General features: G+C 36.1%; 2 protein-coding genes across 2 annotated transcripts; both read right to left on the bottom strand.

Moving 5' to 3' along the window:
• LOC110848963 lies at positions 1-5,515 on the bottom strand. The gene is made up of 3 exons (XM_022096337.1): positions 2,364-5,515; positions 1,046-2,317; positions 1-943 (listed from the first exon to the last, which is right to left on the bottom strand). Exons 1-3 carry the CDS (start codon positions 5,513-5,515, stop codon positions 1-3), a joined length of 5,367 nt encoding a protein of 1,788 aa, XP_021952029.1.
• A 4,856-nt stretch (positions 5,516-10,371) lies between these two features.
• On the bottom strand, positions 10,372-27,697 carry LOC110848405 (glycine receptor subunit alphaZ1). The gene is made up of 14 exons (XM_022095614.2): positions 27,026-27,697; positions 24,087-24,347; positions 23,202-23,362; positions 21,846-21,968; positions 20,302-20,654; positions 15,746-15,893; positions 15,005-15,098; positions 14,284-14,366; positions 14,065-14,205; positions 12,997-13,198; positions 11,935-11,965; positions 11,628-11,756; positions 11,432-11,547; positions 10,372-10,666 (listed from the first exon to the last, which is right to left on the bottom strand). Exons 1-14 carry the CDS (start codon positions 27,088-27,090, stop codon positions 10,522-10,524), a joined length of 2,052 nt encoding a protein of 683 aa, XP_021951306.1. The 5' UTR covers positions 27,091-27,697; the 3' UTR covers positions 10,372-10,521.
• Positions 27,698-27,918: the final 221 nt, after the last annotated feature.

Here is a 27,918-nt window from a genome sequence, read left to right as displayed (position 1 = left end):
TCACGGAGCCGACGAGGGGACAGGGGACGCTGTCGTTGAATTGCTGGCGATTTGGGGTTCTGGACAAGCGGGAAAATTGTCTTCTTTGGGCATGACATCTAGAACGCATAATTTCGAAACTGGACGACGGTAGATGTGACCATTCGACATCTTCACATCTACTACTCGGATGAGCTTATCTGCGCCAGGGAAAATTTGGACAACTCTTCCTTTCGGCCATCGGTTACGGGACAATGCTGGATTGACTTCCACAACAACATCACCGATCTGTATTGGGCGAGAAAAAGAGCACCATTTTTCACGCCTTAATAATGTGGGGAGGTACTCACGGATCCACCTCCTCCAAAAGTGGTCCGCTAATTGTTGAGAGATTCGCCACTGCTTTCTCCCAAAGACTTCCTTCTCATCAAATCTTCCAATTGGTTGAAGATTGCTCGAGCGCCCAATGAGAAAATGGTTTGGGGTGAGCGCTTCTGGGTCATCGGGATCGTCTGGCACGTGCGTGAGGGGATGGGAGTTGACGACATGTTCTGCTTCCACCATCACGGTTGTAAGGACCTCGTCTGTTAGGGTCTTCTGGTTCAAGGTCGCTCCCAATGCGACTTTGACGGCTCGTACCATCCGTTCCCAGCTCCCACCAAAATGAGGACTGGCTGGGGGGAGGAAATTCCATTGGATGCCAATCACTGTACACTCTTCTTCCATTTGCGATTGGTTCAACTCTGCTAATGACTGGGTCAATTCATTTCTGGCTCCATGAAAATTGGTACCGTTGTCAGAAAATAAGGCTCGTGGACAACCTCTTCTTCCCACAAAACGACGAATTGCTAGGATGCAGGAGTCGGTCGTGAGGGAATTCGCCACCTCTAAATGAATGGCTCGGGTCGACAGGCAGGTGAAAAGAACTCCGTATCTTTTCTCCGGCTTCTCTTCACCACCACCTCTATAGGGCCAAAATAGTCCACTCCAGTAGCCGTAAACGGGTGGACATTGCTGTCGAGACGGTACTTCGGTAACAATCCCATTTCCGGTACGGAGGGTTTACTTTTCAAGTTGCTGCAAGCTTGACACGACATCTTCGCCTTCTTTACTGCGGCACGGAGGTGAGGTATTCTGGCGGATCTCATTGACAATCCGCTCGTGACCATGATGATCGCATGCCCAGTGATAGTAACGAACGATGAGCTGCGCACACGGGCTATTCCTGTCGAGAATTACAGGTCTTTTGACTGCTACTGCAATTCCCTTGGCGTTGTCTATTCTTCCTCGGACCCTCATAACTCCATACTCGTCAAGATATGGAGTGGCTTTGATTAGTCTGCTAGTGTTGGGTATACTTTGATTTGATGAGAGAGCTGCATATTCGGCTGGAAAGCTGGTCCGCTGACTGAATTTCCACCACCATTGCTCTGCCTTTTCCAGTTCGACAATTGTTAAGGATGAGGGATATTTATTTCTGTTCTTCTTGGCAAGGTGATGCTTCGCTGTCAATTGCCGACTGGTTAGAAACTGCACGAATCGCAATACATATGCAGTTGTACGGACGAGTCTTGTCCAAGATGAGAACTTTTCAGGGTCGATGAAGGGTTGCTGTTGCTGAATGAGAAACAATTGATTCTTTCTCAACTCAAATTCGTCGCCATCTAATTCTGCGTCGGCGAGTTCGGCTTTCTCCTTGAGCCAATCTTCTTTTGGAAGTTGGAGAAAGTCTGGTCCATTCAGCCATCTGCTTGTAGGACTCCAATCACAGGGTCTATCCATGCGCGTCAACTCGTCTGCAACGTTGAGCGCGGTCGGTATCCATTTCCACTGGGAGACGTCTGAGAGTTCTTGAATTTCTCCCACCCTGTTAGCCACAAATTGATGAAATTTCTTCCCATCTGCACGAATCCATCCAATGACCGTGCTGCTATCGGACCACAAAATTGTCCTTGTAATGGGAATCTCGAGTTCGGTTTTGATGAATTGAGCCAGGCGACTGCACATCAGGGCTGCTTGCAACTCGAGTCTCGGAATACTCAGAGTCTTCATGGGGGCGACTCTTGCTTTGCTCATGACTAGGGAGGTGTGGATTTCTTCATTCTTTTTTACTACCAAATATGCTGCTGCTCCAAAGGCTTCTTCTCCAGCGTCGCCAAACACGTGGAGTTGAACCTCATCTGCGCTCGATAAATTTGGGGAGTAGCAGCGATTGACTTCAAAAGTGGGCAAATTTCTCACTTCTTCAATCCACTTTTTCCACAATGAATGAGTAGGAATGGGGATTTCTTCGTTCCAGTCAACTTTAGAGCCAGGTAGCTTGTAGTAGAGCTCGTGCCTTTATTGTTAGCACCGTGATGAGCCCCAATGGATCATAAATTGACATTGTAAGTGCCAATAGTTCTCGTTTTGTAGGAATCCTTTCTCCGCTGAGTAGGTCTTCCTTCGTCTTCAGGTAGGAGAGAGAGAATGTGAAGATATCAGGATTTGGCTTCCAAAACAAACCAAGGACTCTCTCCACCAGGGAATCTTCACCAACGTCGAGATTCTTTGATTTCTCGGCGCGAAGCTCTTCTGGGATTGCTGCCATCATCTCTTCTGAATTCGACAACCAATTACATAAATTGAAACTTCCTTTTGCTTGGACGTGATGTACGTCGTGGAACATTTTGATGGCTTCTTCTGGGGTGTCACAACTGTCCAAGTAGTCGTCCACGTAATGGCGACGAACAATTGCTTCATGTGCTGCAGGAAACTCTTCTTTGTAGTCCTCAGCGTTACGATTTTTCGCCTCTTGGGCACATGATGGTGAGCAGGCTGCTCCAAATATGAGCACTCCCATCTCCAAAATGTCAGGATCTCGTGAACGATCCATGCCCCTCCACAAAAATCGCTGCGATTGGGCATCTTCTTTTCTGACCTTGACCCGATGGAACATATCTTTGATGTCGGCGGTGAATCCTACACGCCGCTGCCGGAATTTCAACAGTACTCCGGGCAGGGAGACCAACTTATCCGGGCCTTGGAGTAAGTGGTCGTTGAGACTGGAGCCGTGCGATTTGGCTGCAGCGTCGAATACGAACCTCAATTTGTTAGGTTTCTTCGGGTTGATTGCCATAAAGTGGGGGAGATAGTACGTGCGATTCGTTTCCTCTGCTGCCTCCTCTGGAGAAAGCACTCTGGCAAAACCCTTGTTCTTGTAGTCGTCAATCTTGGCTATGTATTGACGGGCAAATTCTGGATCTGAATCCATCTTTCGTTCCATAGTGGCGAGCCTTTTCATCGCCATTCTCCGACTTTCTGGAAGTTGCACTTCGTCATCCTTCCACAAGAGTCCTGTCTCCCACCCGTCTGATACTCTGACAAGTGTGGAGTCCAAAATCCTTTGCGCTTTGACATCATCTCGAGACCTCGGCGCCTCAATACATGGCTTGACACCAAACGCTTCAGTTGTGAACTGCTCCTTGACAAGTTGATGCAGTTCGTCATCCACCATTTCTCGGACATGATATCCGTACTTTTCCCGTGAGTGAAAGGGAGCAGGTCCACAGAGAGCCCATCCAAATAAGGTTCTCGTGGCTATAGGGGCGTTTCCTCGTCCAAATCTGACTTGACGAGAAAGGACAATGTCGGCGTGATCCATACCAATGAGAATTTTAGGTTTTCCCATATCGTAAGTAGAGAAGTTGATCCCTTTGAGATTATCGTACTTCTGCAGCAATTCTTTTCGCAATTGTTGTGGAGGAAGGGAAATATTTGGTGTAGTTTTCACCTTCCGCAAAGTTCGTACTATTTTGCCGTCGACTGATTCCATATCCACCTCGACGGTCTTGGTAGTTAAGGCCACATTCGTTTGAAAACAAGTGATATTGAGTGTCTTGTCTGGTCCTCTGATACCAGGCAAGTCGAGTTCACGTGCCACATCTTCATCTATAAGAGTGAGGGTTGATCCATCATCAAGGAACGCCAAAACTTCCATTTTCTTCCCACTCGGACCACGGAGAACGACGGGAATGACCTTCAGGCTAACAAATCCTGATGGTGTTACAGTGTGGACTGATCCGTTGATTGCTGCAACGGAACCAGGGGCAATTGTGTCTTGACCACTTGATTCACCTCCTGAATCTGGTGGTCTTCTTCTTGGGGCTTGATCTTCTTTGGTAAAATGCAGGAGTTTGTGGTGATCTCGGGTACAGCCATCGAGACCACATTCCTTCTTCGACCTGCAGTCCTTTGTAGCGTGACCGAAATTGAGACAACCGTAACAGCATCGGTTATCTCGGACAAGTTCCCACTTCTGACGGGGTGCCATCTTTGTGAAGGTGGGACAGGATTGGATCCGATGATCCATTCTATTGCAACAAGGACACTTTCTCTCTCGGCGATCGTGGTGTTCTTGTTTCTTCTTTCCCTCAGTGGTGACAGCATGAACACGTTCTTGCTGATTGTTTCGTCCTTTCGGGGGTCGAGTTGACTCAGCTTTGAAAGTAGGGGGACACAATTGACAGGCCAAATCTGTCTGCATTTCGATCCAGTCTGCAAATGAGTCGATTGATTTAGGATTTGTTGGGTTCAATTGCACCCACGACATCCACTGAAGTTGTTGCTGGACCGGAAGCTTGTCGACGAGTTCCTGTAGCAGGATGGGGTTGCTGAGGTGTTGTGGACAAGATAGCGAGACAATCGTACCTCTGAGATTCTGTAGTGCGATGCCAAATTCTATTAGTGATTCTAATTTCTCTGCTTTCACGGGAGGAGTTTCTCGTACTTTTGCCATCATGGATTTGATAATGTGCTCTGGAGAGCCGAACCTTTTCTTTAATTGCTGGATGACCATGGGGACGCTATTTGGGGAAATGAGGAGGCATTGGACTGACTTGATGGCGTCTCCTCTCAGGCACTTCTGCAGTCTGGCAAGGTTGTCAGCATTTGTGTACTGACACGTTTTGGTGCCGGACTCGTACGCTGCTATGAATCCAGGCCACTGCTCTGGGTGTCCATCAAATATGGGGAGATCTCTTCCTTGGACCTGACGCGCGAGGAAACGATCTGTCGAATTGCTTTGCTGTTGGATTGGTTGTGATCCCAATGCTTGCTGGATTGCCTGTGCAATCATTGTGGAGGCCTGACCTATGGCTGTGAAGTCAGGTTGCTGCTGGGGTTGGTAGCTGACGAATAACGGGTTGTGTGGTGGTGGTGCTGCTATTGTTCTTCCCCCACCTACTGGGGTTGGAGTGATGATGGGGTTTGAGATTTTCAACAATCTCGCTGTGAGGGCTTGGATTTTCTGTTCCTCTTCATCTTGATCATTACCAAGCGGTACAGATTTCGCTGCCCAAGATGTTGTGAGCTCGGTCTTGTCGACATGCTTGCTCACTTCTTCTGGAAGACTGACCCAGTCGGCGTCCAAATCTTCTTCTATTTGTGCATCCACCTCGGCGATTTTCTTTTCAGAGTCTGCCATCTGCTGGACTCGTTTCACGCGTTGCTCGTAGCTCTCGACTATGTATTTCAAATCGAGCATCAAGCTGGACATTGCTGACCTCTTGCTGTTGAGTTCTGTGGTCAAATTCAAAATTGACGATTGATTTGCAGCTTTCTTCTGTAAACTGCAGCTGTCGGATTTGCATTCTTCTTCAAGAGCAGTTATCTCTCTCTCGTGGAAGCCACTCTCTATTTGAAGTTTCAATATGCGATTTTCTATATCGTGTTTCTTCTCTATTAATTCCTCTTCAAGCTTTGATATCTTCTCCTCCGCTTCGGCTTGGAGGAGGATCTTTCTTCTTTCAAGGGCAGCACTACTGCAGCTGCTACCTCCACTCTTGACGAACTACAAATTAACTCCAGACTTTCTGGCACGTTGACTGAAAAATCGAGCTGACTACAACATGGACTGAATACCGCATAAAACTTGACAAAATGAGACAAAATTGCATACTGAAAACTCAAGATTAAACTTACATACTACACATGTTAAAATGAGACAATGCTCTCAACCTTCAAATTAGGGTAAAAATGATAAAATGAGCATAATACAAAATTAAAATTATTCTGTCGGCGACCGTAACATTGTATTTTACAGCTGGGTATATCAAAATGTCCGAATTATTATGTTCAGAGGTCGGAAATGTTGAAGATATATGTCGTGCTCATGACAAGCGGAATGTCCTCTTTATCTGAGACGCTTCCGGGGCTGTGGCACGATTAAAATGCACTTGGTCCAAGATGGTCGGCTATGGGAAAAGTTCATCCTCGAGTGAAACAGAAACAGAGGAATTTAATTTCCATAGTGAGTTTGGGTTTGAAATGGGTTTCGCAGTATACGGACTTTCCGCCAATTTTAAAGCTAATGTGGGCACAAGTAATACTACCGGATATAGCTGGACAACCACTCAAGAATCCACGTGGGCGGAGGAAATCACGATCCAAGTCGAAGCTGAAGCCCCGCCCGGTTGTGTGACAACCGTTTATGAAATAGTTGGCGAATGTTCGTTTATTGACGTGAGACCTTCCAGCTTTCAAAGAACGGATAATTGCACTGGAACCTCAATTATGACCGAGGTAACAATTCCGGAAGGGTTTGATATTTCGAAAGTATTTGTTAGCCATGTTCCAAATGAGATTTGGGAGGTCCTTGGGGTATTCAAGTAAATGTGGCATTATTTTTATCGTGTTGAATTAAATGATTAATTTTGGAAATGCCAAGGTTTTCATTTGTTATTTCAAAAACTTATTCTTAAACCAGGCATCCTTTGTGCACTGTATCCTTAGAGAATTTCGAGATAGGGTCATACCAGTTCAAAATTTCTCAAAATTGTTATTTCCAGATTTTAAAGTTTGAGAATAGGGGAGAGCTTACGATTTATGCTGGGAGGGTATGGTTGTCAAGGGAAATAAAATACTTTACACAGCATCATATTCCGAGTTTAATTTTGCTAATTAAAATATTTAGAAAGCCATTGAACTATGATCGGTATGAAAAACTGTACCTAAAAATTATTCGCATGGAATATTTTATTTTTCTTTGCAACCAAACTCTCCCAGCATAAATCATCCACATTGTCAAAGTTTAAAATCTATAAAAAAAATTTGAGAAATTTTGAACTGACTTGATTGTCGTAGGTTCAGAAATAATCCAAGGATGCAGTCACAGTCACAGGACCCTGCTCATAAGCATATTCACTTTTAACTTGCTTTGGTATATTCTAAGCCTGATCATTAATCATATAAGTCTTTTAGATGATCTATGGTATCTGATTAAACATGTCATGAGTAAACTTGAAATCATGAAATGTGTATGTGCATATGCAGTGACAAAATAAATCTAATACTTATAAAAATTCAATAAAATTGCACTTATTTCAAGAATAGAAATAAATTTTTAATCGAATTTTACTTACCAGTCGTTGTGATATTGGACATCTTTTCCCTGTTGGCTTTTTTCTGCACGACCGTTTCCTCGTCCATTTATTCGGCTTCTTGGCGTCGTTTTTTTAACATGGCTTCATCCTCGTCGATCTCATCGTCAATCTGTTTCCGGTCCGCGGCTTCGCGTTTAAGTCTAATTAATTAATTACATAAATTTAACGTACCTCAGGTTGTGTGACTAAATAATGAACGCAGTGCTTGGTAACTTTGTAAAATCCGTGTCTTTAGTAAAATAATTTTAGAAACTTTTACAAAATAAAGAGACGCACTTGATCTGAGGATGAGTAAACTTAACAAAATATGATCTAATTTTCCTGCATAATATTTGTGAAATTTTGCAAATGTTTGAAAGTTTAGAGAATTTACTGATATTACAATGTTACCAAGGCCTGCGTGAATTGGCTCAATATATTACAAATTTACAAATTTTGAAAGTTTTGTTGGATTTTCAAGCCGGTAAAGTAAAGTCTTGAAGACAGAAATATTAAAAGATTTACAGGTTTGCATGGCATGAGACGGAAAAAATGAAACATTGTAATATTTCATGCCATTACGAGAAACTTTGCAAATTTTCCCGGTGATGATTTCTCACTTTTTAATTTGTGTACTTGAAAAAAGTCTAATATTTTACAACTTTCAACTTAAAGTTTGTAAGTTTACAGAATTTTACAAAGTTACCAAGAACAGCGTGAATTGTGTCAATATTTAGGTGTATAAATGTGCAATCGTATTGAGGAACATAATTTAATGCATTTTTTGTAAATTTGCAAACAATTCGCAAAAATAAGAGACTGACCTTTTAATCATAATATTTCTCACGATGGCTTCATCCCCCTCCATCCGAGAGGTTTGTGCCTCGTAAAGGTCAAGGCTGACGGGACGTTTGTTAGGGGCCGTTCATAAATTACGTAACGCAAAAATCGCGATTTTCTAGACCCCCCTCCCCCCTTTAACATGTAACATAGGCATGATATCATTGGAGCCTTAGACCCCCCCTCCCCCCCTCTTGCATTACGTAATTTATGGACGGTCCCTTACTACTTCCAGTCGTGGTTGTGGCGTCGTCCCGTCCTGTGCCCGGGATCACTGCAGGATTACCAAATATCAGGGTGGGCGTCACCACGGACTTTCGACTTCCGGTTTCTTGCAGGCTGCCTTCATAGTCGTGGTCATGATGTCGGCGCAATTGGCGACCTTCGGAGGTACTGTGGATGCAAAATAGTAATTTGTAAAATTATGTAAAAATTAATAGCGCTAATCCTAAGCTTGTAAATCGATTAATTTTGTGGGATAATGTATTATAAAACTTAAGGTTGCATTGGATGATGATATGATACGGCATAGATTTTTAATCTCACTCTACCCCAATTAAGCCCACAGGTGAAATATGCGACGCCACCTATCCGTCCATACCGCTGCATGTTATTTAATGTGATGTCACTGATTCACAAGAAAGTTTTGAGCGTCACACCCACTGGTGCTTCAGACTTGGTTTTGGCCTCAAAAAAAGCTCCAGAATGTTCTTCGTCTACTCCCGGATATAAACATTTTAAAAAGTTTCTGAAAATGTTTGAAATAATGTATCAAAGTTTTCAAAAAAATTAATTTACACTTTCGGCAACTATTTTTAAATGTTTATAGCCGGGAGTAGACGAAGAACATTCTGGAGCTTTTTTTGAGACCAAAACCAAGTCTGTAGCACCAGTGGGTGTGACGCTCAAAACTTTCTTGTGACCTAGTTCCTAGTTTTTATTTTTTAAGCAGCTGGCGTTTTAACAATTGTGGATGGATTTTATTCATTGTTTTTGAAAAATGATCTGAATGAGTTGTATTTGGAAAATTTTAGTTTTTTTTAAGTTAAAAAAATTTCATGCGCAAACGGCAAAGGTCATAAGGTCAGATCTCACATAGCCCCATAAATGGGGTATGGTTGGAAAGGTCCTGATGAGAGGATTTAGAATATATATACTTTGTGGGGTCTGGGACCACCCCCTGATTATCTAGAGACCAATGAAAATTATTGAGTTTTCCTGGATTTAGTGCCATGTTACTGTTTCATTTGCTGGGACTCTGAAATCGAGGATAGAGTTTTACAAGGGAACTGGCCAAGGTGTACAGCTGCTCCTCCCATAATGGACGAAGTCGGGATTACATTACCCGAACAGCCGAATTACTTTATTATTTAACATCACTCATTTTTATTTTGGCGTTCAAATTATTCAATTTCGTAAGACTTGTACGCCAAAATCAAAATAATAGAAGTAGAAATCACACGAAATTGAATAATTTGAACGCCAAAATAAAAATGAGTGATGTCAAATAATAAAATAATTCGGCTGTTCGGGTAATGTTATCCCGACTTCGTCCATTATGGGAGGAGCAGCTGTACACCTTGGCCAGTTCCCTTGTAAAACTCTATCCTCGATTTCAGAGTCCCAGCAAATGAAACAGTAGCTCTCAATCTGCTCCTGTGTTAATAACGTGGTGGTATACATGAGACACCTGTCTCACAAATGGCTCGCAATGCTGAGTTTTCCTGACCCTGATGATGATAAAAAAAATTTGAAAATAATGTTCTGAAAATTTTGAAGGTATTAAATAGATAATTATGTTTTGATGTGAAACAAATAAATCATTGTTCAAAAATATGAGAAGTTTATTCAAATGTTGCAATCTATCAGTCTTTATACTGCTTTTTCTTACAATGGATGTCTCCCAAATGCTCACAGATTTAGGCCAAAGTAATGCCAATCTAAATTTATAGAAATATGAAATTTGCAAAAGGTAGTATTAACTATCTGTCAATGGTCAAATTTGGCGGAGATATTTGCATCCAAAGAGGCGAAAAGGGCACTAAAGCTGAGAAATTTTGAATTGTCCAAATTTACTGCGCGTTTTCTCCTCTTCAGATGCAAATAGCTCCGCCAAACCTGCGCATTGGCAGATAGTAGGAAAAAAAGTTGGTACAATTTATCTCTTCATTTTTTATTAGTTACATTTGTTATTCAAAAACTAACATATAAACACGGACATCATTCAAAAGTAGGATCACATTTCATACAATATTCCAAAAAAATGTGCATTATATAATTAATTATGGTTTAAACTGAGGATTTAGTCGTCGTCGAGGAGTCCGTTGTGGGTGGCGTTGACGTTCCAGTTGAAGTAATCGCTCGCCGTGAGAAGCCAACTCCAATACCAAATGTTGAACAGGATGAAGACCACGGAAAAAATTAGAAAAGCCCATTTCTCCGTAAATCTGAAAATCAAAAATATTCATATAAAAAGATACAAATCTGGAGCAAAAAAAACGCGTTTTTGAAAAACAGGAAGAGTTACACGATACAAAAAATTAAATTGAAAATTATTCAGTGAAACAAAAGTTCAACAAGTTTTAAAGTATGGAAAACAAAGTCTTTGACTTTGAATTTTTTGTGAAATTTTAAATTTACGAGAGTCCAAAATCAAAATTTGCTACGAATGTTATAGATCGTCGACGTTTAAAAAAATCAGGTTCAAAGTAATCTTACAATGTGAAGAGATTCGATGTAGGTTGAAATTTAAAGAGTTATTTTACTTAAAGTGTAACAACTGCTCGGACATTTATCATAAATAAATTTGGCATGAATTATATGTACAACTCGGGAAAAACTAGTGCAAGGTTTACCGTAAATTAGCAGTTTTTCGGGTATAAGTAACCACTTGCAACAAAATTACCACCAGAAAGTGGTTTCTTGCAAGTATTGCTTTGCACTGCAAGAAATGTCACAAACCTCCAAGAAACTAAACACTGACCGCAAGAAATTGAATTCTTGCAGCTATTTTGACCTGCAAGAAATTTACGGAGCAAGAAACTCCTTGCCGACGTTATACTTGGTACAGGGCATGGTGCATATTTCGTGCAGTTTCTGGCATTTTCGTGCACCTTGCATTTCTTCCTTTTCTTGCTTTCCAGTGCAAGAAATGTAGCAAACCTTTAAAAAGCTAAACACTGAAATTTGGCACAAATTATTTGTTCACTTACTCTGCGAAAGACTCGTAATATTTGAGATCTTCGCTTCTCACACTGCGAGACGGGCTAGGATCACGGTCATGATTTCCATTCTTTTTCCCACCCCCACTTCCGCGACGTTTCTGCATCTGTTGATGGATAAGATGAGATGAGTAAAAGGACCTTATTGGTTGATAAGAAGAAGAAATTCATAACACAAATTTATTACAAGTCTTTCATGTTCGAGTCGTTTTTCTTCGGCGTCCTCGCGAAATGAGCGAATCCAAACGAGCAGGGAGAACTCGAGGAGGGTGAGAAACACGAAAAAGATGCAGAAAACCATCCAAATATCGACGGCCTAGTTTTTACAAAAAATGACAAATTTGAAGAAGCTATTTATAAATATTAAAAAAACAAGAGCAAAGTTTCACAAAATTGCTTCAATATTTCATTTTTTTTAATGTTTTAAAAAATATTTTTAATAATTCTTATACATTTATTCTTACTATATTATTTTATTTTTCCAATTTATTTACCTTAACGTAGCTCACGATGGGTGTTGATTCTCTAAAAAAATACAGATAATGACGGATAATTTAATTTCGAGGTACCATAATTTCTGTATTTGTTGGAAAGTTAATAATGTAAAACTTGATAATCTTAGTTTTCGAAAATATGAGATAAACCTACAAAAATTTGTCACGATTAAATTGTTTAAAGTTTCGTAAACATGCACATATTTAAAATTAGAAATTCTAAAACCTCAAAATATTATCTCGGAAATGCAACCTAAATACTGTAAATTAATTATTGTTTTTCTTGTTCATCCATAAATGGCGTTCAACCTTATGATAAAAACTCTACTGCTTCTCAGATTTTGATGCCCTTTTGGACATTTTGTGTCACCCCGTGAGTGAAAAGTAACCCCACGTGGTTGTTGATGCCATGCGCTTACCACACCCACTCAAAGGGACAAAAATAAATAAAAATCGCCTTGTTTAAACGCTCGCCAAAATACAATTTTGCTCGGATTTAGGAAACCCTTGTAATCCAAGATAGTTGTTTTATCGTGTTCGATAAATATCAATCTTAACTTTAACCTCATTGAGGCCATGATTCTTCTAAAATCACTCGAGTACGATATTCAATTCATAACTGCATCTGTTAAATTCCCATGATTTTCTATAAAAGACCAATATTTATTTCAACCAGTTTCCAAGTTTTGAGTTTTTTATACGAAAATCATGAAACATCCACTTTTTAACATTGGTCGGTATAGGGTAAATTCCAAAATTTGTGAAGAAAAACATACAAAAAAGTCAACTTTTTACCATCGAGTTTTCCACAAAATAATACCAAACAAACACTCGTGTTTCGAAATGCATAGGTCATATGACGAATTTGGTGTAAATGAGGTTAAAAATTTCTTCACGTATGTTTTTTAAAATTTCGCTTTGAAATGTTTGTAAAATTTTGTAAAGGTCTGTAAGTTTACGAAATTTACGGTTTTTACAATGTTACCATGCTTGAATTTCTTCAATACTTTACAAAATTTATTAAACATTTCTAACATTTATGCAAATAAGTTATTTACGTACCGTACGGAGGAGAACATTGCAGTGAGAGTTAGCAGCGTCGTCATGGAGATGCCGATACGGGCCTCGACCATTCTGGCCGGCACGAGAAAGCAGAGCCACGTGATCACGATGAAGAACACGGAGGGCAGGTAAGTCTGTACCATGTGGTAGGAAAGCTTCCTCCGCGCCACGATCGTGAACGAGAGGCCGTCATACGTGTCATCTACAGGAAGAAATAAATATTGACGTGAAAAGTGAAAGTTCAGAGGAGAAAGTTAAATCGTTAGAGGTTTTGTAATTTGCGCCATAGTTCAATTTATAACATTGGCGTAAGTTGGCAACGAATGAACAATGAACGAGATGCACTGCCTTAAATGTCGCCTATAGGAGAAAGAAATGTAGATTTAAAAGTGAAAGTTCAGAGGAGAAAGTTAACCTGCCCTGTTTTTAGCAATGTGCGCCATAGGTAAATTTATAACATTGGGCCCAAGTTGAACGATGAACCGTCATGCAAAACGATCCTACAAATAAAGGCGAAAAGTGAAAGTTCTGAAGGGAAAGTTTGACCGAATTTAAAATAAACTTAAAAAGTTGACATTATAATATGACTAGAATTTGGAAATTATTCGCATAGGTTTATTATATTAAAATTTCCAAAATTTCCGAAATTTCGAAAACTCGCTGATGGAAAACCTTAAATTTGTGTTTGCAGTTTGTATCACAATGTTACTGCCATTCCTGATATTTACAAATTTTACTAGTACCTGAAATACTCATAGATTAAAACGTAATTGAAATTGCGATCTTACCAAGGACTAATCAATTTCTCAACTTGACAAACAGTTTGCGAAATATTTTTGCGAAATAAAAACATGCCGATTTGTTGGGTTAATTTTTGAGTACAAATCTCTGTCTACGCAACAAAGTAATATGCAAAAAATGCATTAAATGAGAAAAAGTTGATACGAAATATGACACAAGTACGGGTGAAAGTTGTGGAGAAAGTGGGAAATGTGAGACAGATGAGGATTTGGTGAAAAACGGGTAAAAATCGGGGGAGAAAGTCCGCATTATTATTTTTTATCTCACTGTTTGATTCATGGAAGACTTGATCAATCTTAATTTCTTGAATGTCGTCGGCCTCCAGGTCGAAATTAGGGTCTCCCGGATCCTGCAGAAATACCCCGTTTCGTAACCAGCTCAAGTCAAGGTCAACATCAAAATAGGAGTCTAGAAGAATTTAAAAAACGATGTGCAAAAATTAGCATAATTTAAATGTGCAAAAATATACACATAAATTCCACTCACAACTTCTCAAGTGAAAGACACACTTATGCGTGTCTGCCGGATAGTAAAAGAAATCCATTTCACACGCGAGACGGACTGCGACCCTGGTTTACATAATTGAAAAAATCAAATAATTTATTTACGGAATGAGTTTTTAAGTGTCCAAAAATCGAGGTAAGGTTTATAAAAAAGTAGGTCTTCAAATGTAAAATTTATCAACTTTTTCGTCAGTATGTTAATTATTATAATAATAATTATTATAAAGGTAATGTAAGGTTAATTATTATAAAAGTTAATTATGACACGATTTATTTTCAAATCTGTAACACCGTAATGTTAGAAACATTTCGATAACCGTGGGGAATAATACAGCTCCAAATTCAAAAATATTCATCTTTTTAAAGCATTGAAAATTGCACTTGACAATATTTGCTACATTTTGACGTCCATAGCAGCAAAATATATTTAATCTATAACTGGATAAAATTTAGGTCTTATGTGGATTTGGGTAAAGCTGAATCTGAATGTAAAATGTAAACCTTTTTGATAATTATCTGAATGTAAAGCTAATTTTCATACAAATATTTGTAAAAGGTTAGAAAGTTTATGAATTTTACAAAGTTTCGAAAGACTGCGTGAATTGATTCATTATATTTTTTCCCTAACAGAAAAACATGTCAAAGACTTGTCTACGATTGTATAAATGTGCCGCAAGGTGCATTATTTTATGTAATTTACTTACCTGAAAGTATATGAAACGAGGCCGGTTCCGGGTGAGAAGAGGAGCGTGTGGGGTGTGGCCATCAATTCCGTCTTATGCACGCGTACCGTCTCATCTATTCATTAAATTAGGGTTAAATGTTCTTCTTAATCAGGATTTTTCGTATCCCGCCTCATTTCGCGAATAGTATGCGAAATAATTTCGCGAAAAAAACATGCCGGTTTGCTGGGTAATATTGTGCACCAACAATTTTAAGCGAAGACTTTCCGGAAAGAAAAGTTGACAACTTTTGTTGATATTCGCAATTTTCAATTTGCTAAATATCGTGAAGCTGCTAAAAAAATGGCAAATGAGATTTTACACAAACTTGGTAAGACACATAATCCACTTGCAATTCGAGTACATCTATTTATTTTTAAGGGTATAAAGTATTCACGCTATTTGTTAATGGCGTAAATGGTTCACAAAATTTGTGCTTATTCCTGTTTTTTTTACAATACGACCCTTTGTAAATGAAATTGCACAGCCCCATCAAAAATATACCGTTTCAAATTTTTGTCAAAATCAAATTTTCAAATTTTCCAAAATTGTACCATTTCCCAGCAACTTGTTTTTGCGAAATTTCCGGCACATTCCTCAAAACTTGCCAAGTTATGCGCTCAATTTGCTCAATTTTTGGTGAGTACGCCCATTAATTAACTACATAAATTAATTAACTATGATTGAGTTAATTAATTAAAAATATTAAGACTACGAACGAACCGATATAAATGTCGGGTTGCCAAATCTTCCTCAAAAAGACAGGATTAAGCGTGGTGGGTTTCGTGGGTTTGGACCTTAAGGCGTTGAAAGGGTCGAAAAGGATCCCGTCCACCCATTCAACTTTCATGTCCAAGTCCAGCACGATTTCCTGTGGAGAAAAAAGAAAACATTAATAAATTGTAATGCTGAGAATAATTTTGTTTACCGGTTTGGTAATAAATTGCACACTTTTCAATTAGAAAGGACATTATCTGCAGATATTTTCATCAATTTAATCGTTTCAAAAATAAACAGTTTGGAATAGAAGGTACTCACTTTTTGCTAAATTTTTTATCCAGGACGAAAAATTTAAAATTTTTAACCAGCTTGATAATTGGTTGATATTAATGTGAAAAGAGATTTGACCTTAAACAATTTTCGAAATTTTGCGAGTAAAACATTTGTGAGTTGTGAGTAAAAGTGACACCATTTTTTACAAGAAAGTCGACACTCGTTATCTCGTGTTTCAAACAAAGTACAAGAAATCAGGCGAACCTTTACCAATTTGATGCAGCCTGTTACCAACTTGATAAAAGATTTGTTTACCGGCTAAGAATTGTACAACAATTTCATAAACAGATCTTAAGCTTTAAATCATTTTGAAAATTTAGGTATTAGGAAGAAAAAAAAACAAATAAAGGTGGATGCTGGTAATTGGTAATAATTTGGTCTACCGGCTTGGTAATAACCAGTGAGCAACCTTTTAATTTTGCTAGTACATTATCTTTGCATATTTTTATTAGTTTAAAAATTTCAAAAATAAATGGTTTGGCGTTTAAGGTATCAAAAATAAATGGTTTGGCGTTTAAGGTATACAGTTTTTATTAAATCTTATTTATTTTTTTCCCCAAGGAGAAAATTGACACTTGTATTCACCTCGAAAGGGAATAAAATACTAGAAATCAGGTGAACCATTACGAACTTGACAATAATTTACTACTAAATTGATAATAGATTTATTTACCGGTTAAAAATACTACAAAAATTTTATACACTGTTAAAAACCTGATAGAGACACATATATTCTCCGTACTGGTATTGATTTGGTAATAACTTCCTACCGGATTGGTAGTAGTTTGTTTTTGAGTTGTAAGTTTTTCATTACCACAAAATAATTAAACGGTAATGCCAGTTATTACCAGTGTCGGTAGAGTTATGTGGTACCACATTCCTAAGATAAGTTTGGCGTTGACACTTTTTCATTTGAAATTCAAATTTTGAATGTCCTCGTGGAACGAAAGTTCAATACAAAATTGTACCAATTATGAAACCTGTTATCAAATTTGATATTAGCTTGATAATTGAGTAATTTTGATAAGAAAATCTACGATCTTGAAATAGTTTTTTAACGTTTTCTGATTTCAAAATTTAAGTTTGACGTAAAAGTGACACATTTTTTCCTAAATTTTCTGCATTTTTTATTGAAAAAAATTGACACTTATTGTATTCACTTTTTTAAAAAAATACTAAAACAATGAAGAATTTCATTCATGATAAATAACATCTAAATCATTTTGGGAATTTAACACAAATACGTTTGATGTTAACTATCAACAATTTTTTGCAAAATTTTCTTTATATTTTAGCGAGAAGAAAACCGACAGGTGTTTTATTATCTCGTGCTTAGAAGAAAGTACAAAATCAGGTGAACCGTAACCAATTTGACAATAGTTTATTACCAAGTTGATAATTGATTTAATCACCGGCTAAGAAAATTACAAGGAGTGTACTCTCATGGAGATGTGCAGCCCTTACTGTCGAATTTTTATAGCATTATGAAAAATTTTAAACTGAGCATTATGAAAAATCCCGAAACATGTGTTCAATTATTTATGTAAGGCTACATAATTATCGATGTTTCATAAAAATCGGAACAAGATCGCTGGCGTCATCGCATTGTAAGAAAAATTTTAGTTTGGAGTCAAAGTTAGACATTTTTGTTTAATTTTCTGTTTTTACCGAGGAGAAAGTTAGTACTTTTATTTTTCGCCTTGTATTTCGAACAAAGTACAAAAAATTAAAAAAGCGTTATCAATTCGATAATAATTTGTTATAAAGGTGCTAACGCTCTGATTTATTTTCCAGTTAAAAAAATTAAGCGAGGATAAAATTATGAGATTCGACCTGTGGTGTATTTTACCACGGATGAAACTATGACACTTCTCGTGAGCCGTTAAGGTCGGGATGGGGGTGGTTGATGATTTTGCAACATTCACAAAATAACAATATTGTTCACCGCCGTGGTGCTTATTACACTGTCTTTATTTTTAATAGAAAACCAATTAGTCCAATCACATTTATAAAACTTAGTCGAATTTAAAAGACAGGGAAGTTCCAATACAAAAACATTGAGACACAGACTTTTAAGTGGACAATGCTTCTTCCACCGAGTCTAAACTGGAACTTAACAAATTACAACTTTTCACAAACTTAAAAGTACTCACTTCCCACAGACAAAGTCCACCCAGATTTACAATTCACCAATGAATGAGTAGTCTACCGACGCTAGGGTGATACCGTCACAAAATAAAGAACCAATGAGACAAAAGGTGAAAAAGGTTCAACAAGTTCAAGGGAGTACATTTTTACAGATAAAATACGAACAAAATTCTACTTAAACTCCGTCAAGCTGGCACCATTCAAATTACTTTTCGTCCTCTTGCCAGTCTCAACATGCCTCTTCAATACCAAAGTCATACAATTATGGGTCAAAATCATGCAAACCATTTTATCATCATATCGCATTAAAATCATGTATATTTTTAAATCAAATTATGTAAAACGACGACACGACCTTTAAATTATTTGGCCAACTTATTAATTAAAAAGAATTAAGCTTGGCGTATAATGGACAATTTTGGCAAATGTTTCTTAATTTTTTCACCGAGGAGAAAATTGACACTTGTTTTATTATCTCGTGTTTCAAATAAAGTACAAGAAATCAGGCGAACCGTTATCTTTAAATCATTTTACGAGTTTAGCCATAAGGAAAAATTAAGTCAGGCATAAAAGAGCTACAAGTTTTGTTAAATTTTCTGCTTTTACAGAGGAGAATGTTGACACTTTTGATATTTACCTCATGTTTCAAACAAAGTACAAGAAATCAAATAAACCGTTATCAATTTGAGAATAATTTTTTACCAAGTTGATAACATTTTGATTTATAAACCGGTTAAAAATCACTAAATAAATTGAATGAAGAGACTTCGACGTTTTAATCAATTTGAAAATTTACTCCTTAAAAAGATAAGTTTGGCGAAAAAAGAGCCACCATTTTCATTGAATTTTCCTTATTTTTTACCGAGTAGAAATTCGACACTGTTTTTTCATGTCGCGGCTGGAAGAAAGTACAAGGATAATTCCAAGTACAAGAAATAAAACTAACTAATCTGTTACCTATTGATAATACGTAACTAGTTACGACTTCGATAATAGATAATTTCATTTTAAAAAATAGAGTAAAATACAAATAAATTACGGTACTGGGAATAATTTGGTTTGCTAGTTTGGTAAGAGTTTGCAATCAGTTAGCACATTTTTCATCTTAATTTGAACAATTTATTTGCCCAGGTAGAGTAGTTTTATCTATAAAAGTTTTTAAGAATTTCATCTTTTCAAAAATTCACACTTTGCCGTAAAAGATACACAATTTTTGTTAAATCTGTAGAATCTTTAGAATTTAGTTATTAGGAAGAAAAAAACAAAAATGAAGTGCAATGCTGGTAATAATTCGGTTTACCAATTTGATAATGACTTGCAACCAGTTTGCACACGTCTTTTCATCTGACAAAAATATCTTTAGATGTTTTTATTAATTTCAAAAATTTCAAAAATAAATGGTTTTGCATCGAAGGTACACAATTTTGTATTAAATTTTATTTTTTTTACCACGGAGAAAATTGACTTTTGTTTTATTCACTTTGCATGCGAATAAAATACTTGAAGTTAGACGAACCGTTACCAATTTTGGTTATAGTTTACTACCATGTTGATAATCGATTTTCTCCTTAGAGGTTAAGAATATTAGAGTGATTACATGCTCTGCTCATGTAACAATGTAATTAAAGTGTAAACTTTACATCATTTTACGAGTTTAGCCTGTTAGCGAGTTTTGGGCCATGATTTTTGCTAAATTTCCTTCATTCTTTTTACCGAGAAAACAGTTGACGCTTATTTTATTTTCACCTTGTGTTTCGAACAAAGTACAAGAAATCAAATCAACTTTTTTTTACCAAGTTGATAACATTTTTCGATTTATTTACAGGCTAAAAATTACTATACTCATAAATTTTGGAAATTTGTCCATTCAGAAAAAGTACGTTTGGCGTTAAAGAGCCACAATTTTTGTTAAATTTTCTTTATCCTGTTTACCGAGGAGAAAGTTGACACGTTTTACTTTTACTTCGTGTTTCGAACAAAGTACAAGAAATCAAATAAAGTGTTACCAATTGAATAATTACTTGTTACCAAGTTGATAACGTTTTGATTTGTTTACCGGCCAATGTTTTCTTACTTACCTCACTGAGCTCGTCGATATCTCGAACGCTGCGTATATTGAGGAAAACGAGGACCGGAACCGGGCTCAATTTACTGACTTTGATCCCAAACAATTTTCCCGCATCGAGTTTCGGAATTTCTAAATTGTTGTAGTCCTCGGGAAGGTAAAGTTCCCCTTTTTTCGCAGGTTTTGGCGTCACCGAGAGGTTTTTATTGCCAAAAAGGAGATGTGGTGGGAATGGGAAGGGGGGTTGACCGGGACGAGGGGGTGGTCCACTTCCGGGTCGAAACATGGCGCCAGGAGGCAGTGCTGCCCCCGGAGGGAGAACGACGCGTCTTGGAACAGTTCCGTTCTTGTTGGGGGGTCCGGTTGCTAGGAGGAAATTAGGCAATTATTGAGGGTTTTCACATCACCTTAATTTGTAACTGTCATGAATAGCGTAAATTTACGACATCTACGAAAACTCCATGCTTACGAAGCTTTGTAAATTTACTCAAGGTTGAGGCATTTTTTTCGTTCGTAAAAAATCTTGTAAACATAAAAAATCATGATATTTCGAACACCATAATTACCGATAATATCAGGCATAAGGAAAAATGAATAAAAAGTACGAAATATTTTTTATGAAGGATTATTCATGTCAACCCGTCGTAAATGACGTAAATTGAGGAATATTTTTGACGAATCCAAGCAGTTACGAAGGTCGTGAAAACCCTCATTAATTTTAGGAGGGAGGAAGAGCATCATTTTTAATTGAAGAGGCAATTCACGTTGACCTTGGTAATCTTTGTAAACCTTTTACAATTCAAGTTTTGTAAAAAGAAACATGTTCCACATTTCTATCGAATTGTCTTAATTCTGATAGAGTTTATGTATCGATTTAAAAAAGTTCATAAAATTTGACCAGTTTACAAAATTTATATAATTTACATATTTTAGAGGTCTACTAAATTTAATTTTTAAACAATTTTTGAAGTGTATTTTTGCCTCTTTGAGTGGGTGTGGCAAGCACATGGCATCAACAACCACGTGGGGGTCACTGTTCACTCACGGTGTGATGTAAAATGTCGAAATGGGCATCAAAATCTGAGAAGGGCAAGTTTTTCTCCAGAGGTTGAACGCCATTTATGGATGATGAGGAAAACTAATAATTAAATTACAGCTTTTAGGTTGCATTTCCGAAACGAAATACTATTTTGATGTTTTAGAATTTTTAATTTTAAATATGTGCATATTTACGAAACTATAGATAGGCTTATCTCAAATTTTTGAAAATTAAGATTATCAATTTTTACATTATCAATTTTCCAAAAAATACAGAAATTATATCACCTCGAAATTAAATTATCCCTTAGTTTCCATGTTTTTTGTAAAGTTGCTCATGGTCAGGTCAAGGGTGTTTCTTTATTTTGTAAAAGTTTGTAAAATTATGCTACGAAATTACCAAGGCTAGCGTGAATTCAGGCATTGGCTTTCTTATCGGAGTAAAAATATTTTAAATAGGGGAGAAATATGCCGTAAATAAATGACATGGTCATAAATATGCAATAATCGATTAATTACCGTTCATTCCTGGCGGTGGGAGTGGCATTGGTGACACCAATTGACCTCCAGAATTGGTCCCATTTTTCGTCGGGGGAGGTGTCGTCGTCGTCAGCGTTGAGTTTATCACGCTGGTCGGTGTGGCTAGAGAAGAATGAATATTTATTAATAAATTGTTGCATAATTAATTAACTCCGAATTTTGTGTAAGTTTATGCCACAAAATTCTATAGGGTAGGAAAACCTAAATTAGTAAAGTGTAAAGTACAATATTTTTTTGATGAAAGGTTTCTGACTTTGAATTATATAAACTAATTTTATTACTGGTTAACATATTGAATTTTTAAAAATTCATGTTTTTGGAATGAGAAAAAAATGGAAAATAATAATATAAAGAATTATGAGTTTAAATTTTTGAGAGGTTGACGACTTTAGTGAATTCGGATTAATGTGTAAGTGCTATGAAATTAAGGAAGGTAGCGTGTGTACTAGAACGCGTTTAAGTTCAATATTTTGTAAATTTATTTTTTTATGAATTGTACAAGGAACTTTTTAATTTTTATAATTAGGAATTCTTCAACTTTTAATCGTTTTATTAGTTTTGCAAATTCGACTATTTTTGCAGAGTTATTTATTTGCATGAAAAAGCTAAAAATAATTATACTAATAATACCTATTGGAAATTTATAAAATTTCTTATAGATAATTGTAAATTTAAATAATTGTTTTCAAGAATGAGCCAGATTTTATAAAAATATTAAAATTGCTAAAGGTTGATGTCACTATTGAATTCGAATTAATGTGTAAATGGTATAAAATTAATGAAGATCTCAAACAGCAAAGGGAACCACAGAAAATTTATATGCAATATTTTATTGACTAGTTTTCGTCATTTTGTTTATTGATTCTTCTCTTTGCATGCAAATATCTCCACCAAACTGAAGCATTAGGAGATAGTGCATTTGGCAAATATTAATTTAATTTGTGATCGATTACGTATTAGAAAAATGAAATTTTCAGGAAAAACCATTTCCTGATCATTTACGTTTGACCGATCGATAATAATAGAGTATTTTATTTTTCTTGACAAACAAACTTTCCCAGCATAAGGCACCCATATTTTCAAACTTTAAAATCTGTGAAAAAAATTGGAGAAATTTTGAACAGACAGTCGAACGTCTAGAAATTCTTCAAAGATGTAGTCAAAGGACCAAAAATAAAGTATTTTCATTGACATCTCAATAAACTGTCATAAGTAAAGCTGAAATGTGCACGTAGTTCATTCGCAAAAAAAAATAATGCTGATCAAAATTCATTAAAAGTGTAATTATTTCTAGAATTAAAATAAATTTTAAGTCGAATTATTGTATTTACGTACCTGTCGTTGTGCTATTAGTCATCTTGTCCTTGTTGGTTTTTTTCTGCGCGGCCGCTTCCGCATCCATCTCTTCGGCTTCTTGGCGTCGTTTTTTCAACATGGCTTCATCCTCGTCGATCTCATCGTCAATCTGTTTCCGGTCGGCGGCTTCGCGTTTTAGTCTAATTAAGTAATTTCATTATCTTTACCTCAGTTTGGGTGACTAATTAGTCAGGTAAATCACACAGTCATTGATAATTTGTAAAATCTCCGTAAATTTTGCAAAATAACTTTAAAAGCTTTTGCAAAATTATTTACTTAAAAGACGCCCTTGATGTGTGTAAACTTACAAAATTTTGTTAGCTAATTTCCCTCAGAAATATTTGTGAAAATTTGTAAAAGTTTGAAAGTTTACAGAATTTACAGATGTTACAATGTTACCAATGCGTGCGAGGATTGCTTCAATATTTTACAAATTTACGATTATTTTGAAAATTTTGTTGAATTTCCAAGCCGTGAAAGTAAATTCTGTTAGACAGAAATATTATAAGTGATGCAGGTTTGCAGAGCATTAGTCGAAAAAATTAAATATTCAATATTTCACGCTATCGTGAGAAACTTTACAGATTTTCTGAGCGATGCTATCTCATTTTTTGATTTTAGTGCTTGAAAAAAGTTTTAAATTTTGCAGCTTTCAACTTGCATTAAGTTTATAGAATTTACTATTTTTTAAAAGTTATCAAGTCCTGCGTGAATTGCCTCAATACTTATTTAGGTAAATGCTCAATCGTAATTGTACTGAGGAATATAATTAAATGTATTTTTTAAATTTGCTAACAACGTATTGAAGAGAATAATTTAATGTATTTTTTAAATTTGCAAACAATTCGCAAAAATAAGAGTAACCTTTTAATCATAATATTTCTCACGATAGCTTCATCGCCCTCCATCCGGGAAGTTTCTTCCTCGTAAAGGTCAAGGCTGACGGGACGTTTGTTGCTACTTCCGGTCGTGGTTGTGGCATCGTCCCGCCCCGTACTCGGGATTACGGCAGGATTACCAAATATCAGCGTGGGCGCCGCCACGGACTTTCGACTTCCGGTTTCCTGCAAGCTGCCTTCATAGTCGTGGTCATGATGTCGGCGTAACTGGCGACCCTCGGAGGTTCTGTGGATTCAAAATAATAGTTTGAAAAATTATGACAAATTAATAGCGCCAAGTTTGTAAATCGGGGTATTTTGTGGGATAATGTATTATAAAACTTAAGGTTACATTGGGTGATAATTTGATACGGCATAGATTTTTAATCTCTTTTTCGAAATCTCATAAATTTCACAAAACCTCACAAGTTATGGAACTATGCTCAATTTGCGAGATATGTGAAGGTCGACGTGAATACGCTCAGTATTAACTAGAAAGTAAATCTATTATCAACTCGGTAACCAAACTATTTTCAAATTGGTAACGCCTAATTTCTTCGAATCACGAGAGAATCAAACAAGCGTCAACTTTCTTCTGGGTAAAAAACCTAAAGAAAATTTAACAAAAATGCGTCGCTTGTACCTCAAAATTAAATTTTTAAACATAAAGTTCCCAAAATTATTTAAAGGTCCCCTCCACATCACTGACATTCTTTCATTTGCAGACATTTACATCAGTCCTAAGCACTTTCAGTTAACTAACTCAACCTTTATTTACATAATTAATTTCCATAATTAGTTAATCGGCGTACTTACGGAAAATTGAGCAAATTTAGTGCGTACAATAGGAAGTTTTATTAAGTTTGCCCGATTTCGAAAAAACAGTTTGCTGTGAAATTGTGTAAGTTTGGAAGAAATTAACAATTTAATTTTGAAAAAATTACAAATTTTGCAGCATTTACGCCATTGAAAAATAGCGTCAATACGTCATACCTCTGAAGATGGGTAGGTATATAAATAACATTATCTGTTGTTTGAAAAAAAAAAATTAATTTGGTAGTTCTGTCGATTCAAAAGTTATTGGAGGTCAAAGTCTCCCAAACCCCAATTTTTTTACACCATTTAAATCAAAACTTTGACCGTCCAAAAATTACAGAAAAAATTTACAACGTTTAGGAATCTATAAATGTAGAAACTAAATAAAAATGCACAATTTCTGAATTCTGTCGTGAAACTTCAAATATTTTCAAATTTTGTAATACCTATATGTATTTACTCCATTTATAAAATATGCAGAAATTTGATCAGCAAATAACCGTTGAAGATATGTACATATATGAGAAAAGAGATTTGTACTTACAAAATTCACACAAAAATTTACACATTTTATAAAATTAACTTGATAAGAAATAAATAAAACTTATCACTCTAAAACTTATATACTCACTTATTTTACTTGTAAAACTTGAAATATTTCCAAACTTCTACTCTATTTAGAAAATTATGAAAAAAAATTCCTAAAAATTCGAAAAGAAATTCAAAGCTTTTTGTTAACTTAGAAACTTATTTATTTCCTTTTTTTATAAAAATTTTGCCCGTAAAAATTGCAGCTTTTGTTTTATATTACACCAAAACTCAGTATGACCTGAGCTTACTTTACGAAGTGTTAACAAAGTAAAAATTCACAAATCGACTTTAATACGCAGCAATATGTCAAAGTTCTGGCAAGTTGAAAATATCAGTTGTACTCACTGCAAACTCATAATTTTGTAAAATTTCAAAAAATACGTACGTTTATTACGAGGTTGAAACTTCTATCTCAGAAACTGACCAAGATAAGACAAAATTTTGAAAATTTCAAAAAATATGGAAATTTATTACAGGGAACTACCTTCTATCTCAAAAAACTGACATGTTTTAAATCCAAATCTTAACGAAGATAAATTTCCTAAACTTACAAACTCTTACGAATATTTCTAGGGAAAATTAGCTTCCAAATTTTTAAAATTTGCCCAAATCACGGGGGTCCTTTATTTTGTAAAAGTTTGCAAACTTATTTTACAAAACATACTCTGATTTTATAAAGTTACCAAATTACTGTGTAAATTACCTTATATGTTGATTTTAAGACCTCACTTTATTAAAATGCATCCTTCTAAACCCCACTTAAATTAAAACCCATTGGGTTTTAATCAACACCAAATATTCGAATTATGCAAAGTCAAAAGTTCACTAAACTTGTATAAAATTTCATACATTCAAAACATGCATTTTTCTGTTTCCCACATTCTTCCAAACACGGCGGAGATGGAGGTTTAAAACGTTAGAAATTAATTTGCATACAAAATTTACATAGTTATTTTATTCAGTTTTTGAAACAGTAGTAATAAATGTACGGATTTTTGAAATTTTACTAACTTACGGCATTAGTTGACATTAAAACTGAAACTTGAGAACTTTCAAGTGTTGTTGAGTATTAACGTCGATTTGTAAAAAAAATATGTTGTCAACACGTTACGAGAAATGCAGATACCTGTTGGTCCTAGTTTTCACGTATATCATGCAAGCTGTGATTTTCACTGAAAACTTGTATGAAATGAGTAGCAACGAGGAAATATCGAGACAATTCTTGCGCAGTCCTTGGTAACTGCATAAAATCCGTAAACTTTTACAAAATTTTACAAATATTTCTGAAGAAAATTAGCTTCCAAATTTTTGTAAACTTGCTCAGACCAAGGGCGTCTTTTTATTTTGTAAGAGATTGTAAAATTTCACAAGATAATTTGGTAAAACTTACGGATTTTACGAGATACCGAGCAATGACAGCGTGAATTGCTTCGTTATTTTGTTCATTTTATTATAAAAATGTATGTAAACATGGAATTATTACTAAATTATGAATATTTTGATTCGATTGTTACTCACATTAAGAAAAAGAAGACGAGGACGAGGGTACAAATCCGATCCGATATTTGATAATTAATCTTCATTTTAAAAATCTTTCTAGCATATTTATTTCATAAATTATGTTCTACGTATGTACACACGCACCACTTTCACAATAAAACTATGTAAAATAATTTGGTAAAAACTTGGTAAAATAACTTGGTAAAATTTGGTAAAAACTCCTAGGCAAAACTTGAAACAAATGAATAAAATTAGTGAAAAAGTTCAATTTGCGTCTTTTTCACTCAATTAGCAATCCCTTAATCGGTGACTGACGCCAGTAAACACTTTCTGACACTCACTATGCAGAAAAATCCATGTAACAGAATTCCAGTTTGACACCAGCAGCAGCAGAACAATGATAATATTTAATTTTATGCAGATTATTAAACAAAACTGGTTAAACGTTTGAGTCAAAGATTTTACATATTTTTTTGCACATGTCTTGTTAACAATTTCTGGTAAATTCCTTGCCCGCAATAAAATGTGTATTGTTCTTCTTATCTTTTCAGCTTTTATAGAATTAAGAGATCTGCAAATGTATGTAGCGTGGAGGAGGCAAAGTCATTTACATTTTATGATGCAGAAAATGCAGGTGTGTTGTAGATATTCGACAGGTATTTCTTTGGCAAAGACGAGTTCTCCAGAGTGACTGATAGAGATGAAGGAGAAGATGCGATATGGATTAATGCGAGCCAATTGTGTGGACAAAAAAAGTGGGCAAAAAGAAGTGAAACTGGTTACAAGGTAGGTATTCTCAAGAAATGGGGTCGTTCAAGTGGAAGGTGAGAATAAATGGGAGACAGAAGGAGCGATGCACCACGTTTATTTTACACGTGGTACGTACCATCATGTGCTACGTAATAGGCGTG

This window comes from Folsomia candida, unplaced genomic scaffold, assembly GCF_002217175.1.
Source record: "Folsomia candida strain VU population unplaced genomic scaffold, ASM221717v1 Fcan01_Sc004, whole genome shotgun sequence".
Classification (NCBI taxonomy): Eukaryota; Metazoa; Arthropoda; class Collembola; order Entomobryomorpha; family Isotomidae; genus Folsomia; species Folsomia candida.
The sequence above is the reverse complement of the archived record's forward strand: the minus strand, read 5'-3'. Positions and strand labels throughout refer to the sequence as shown.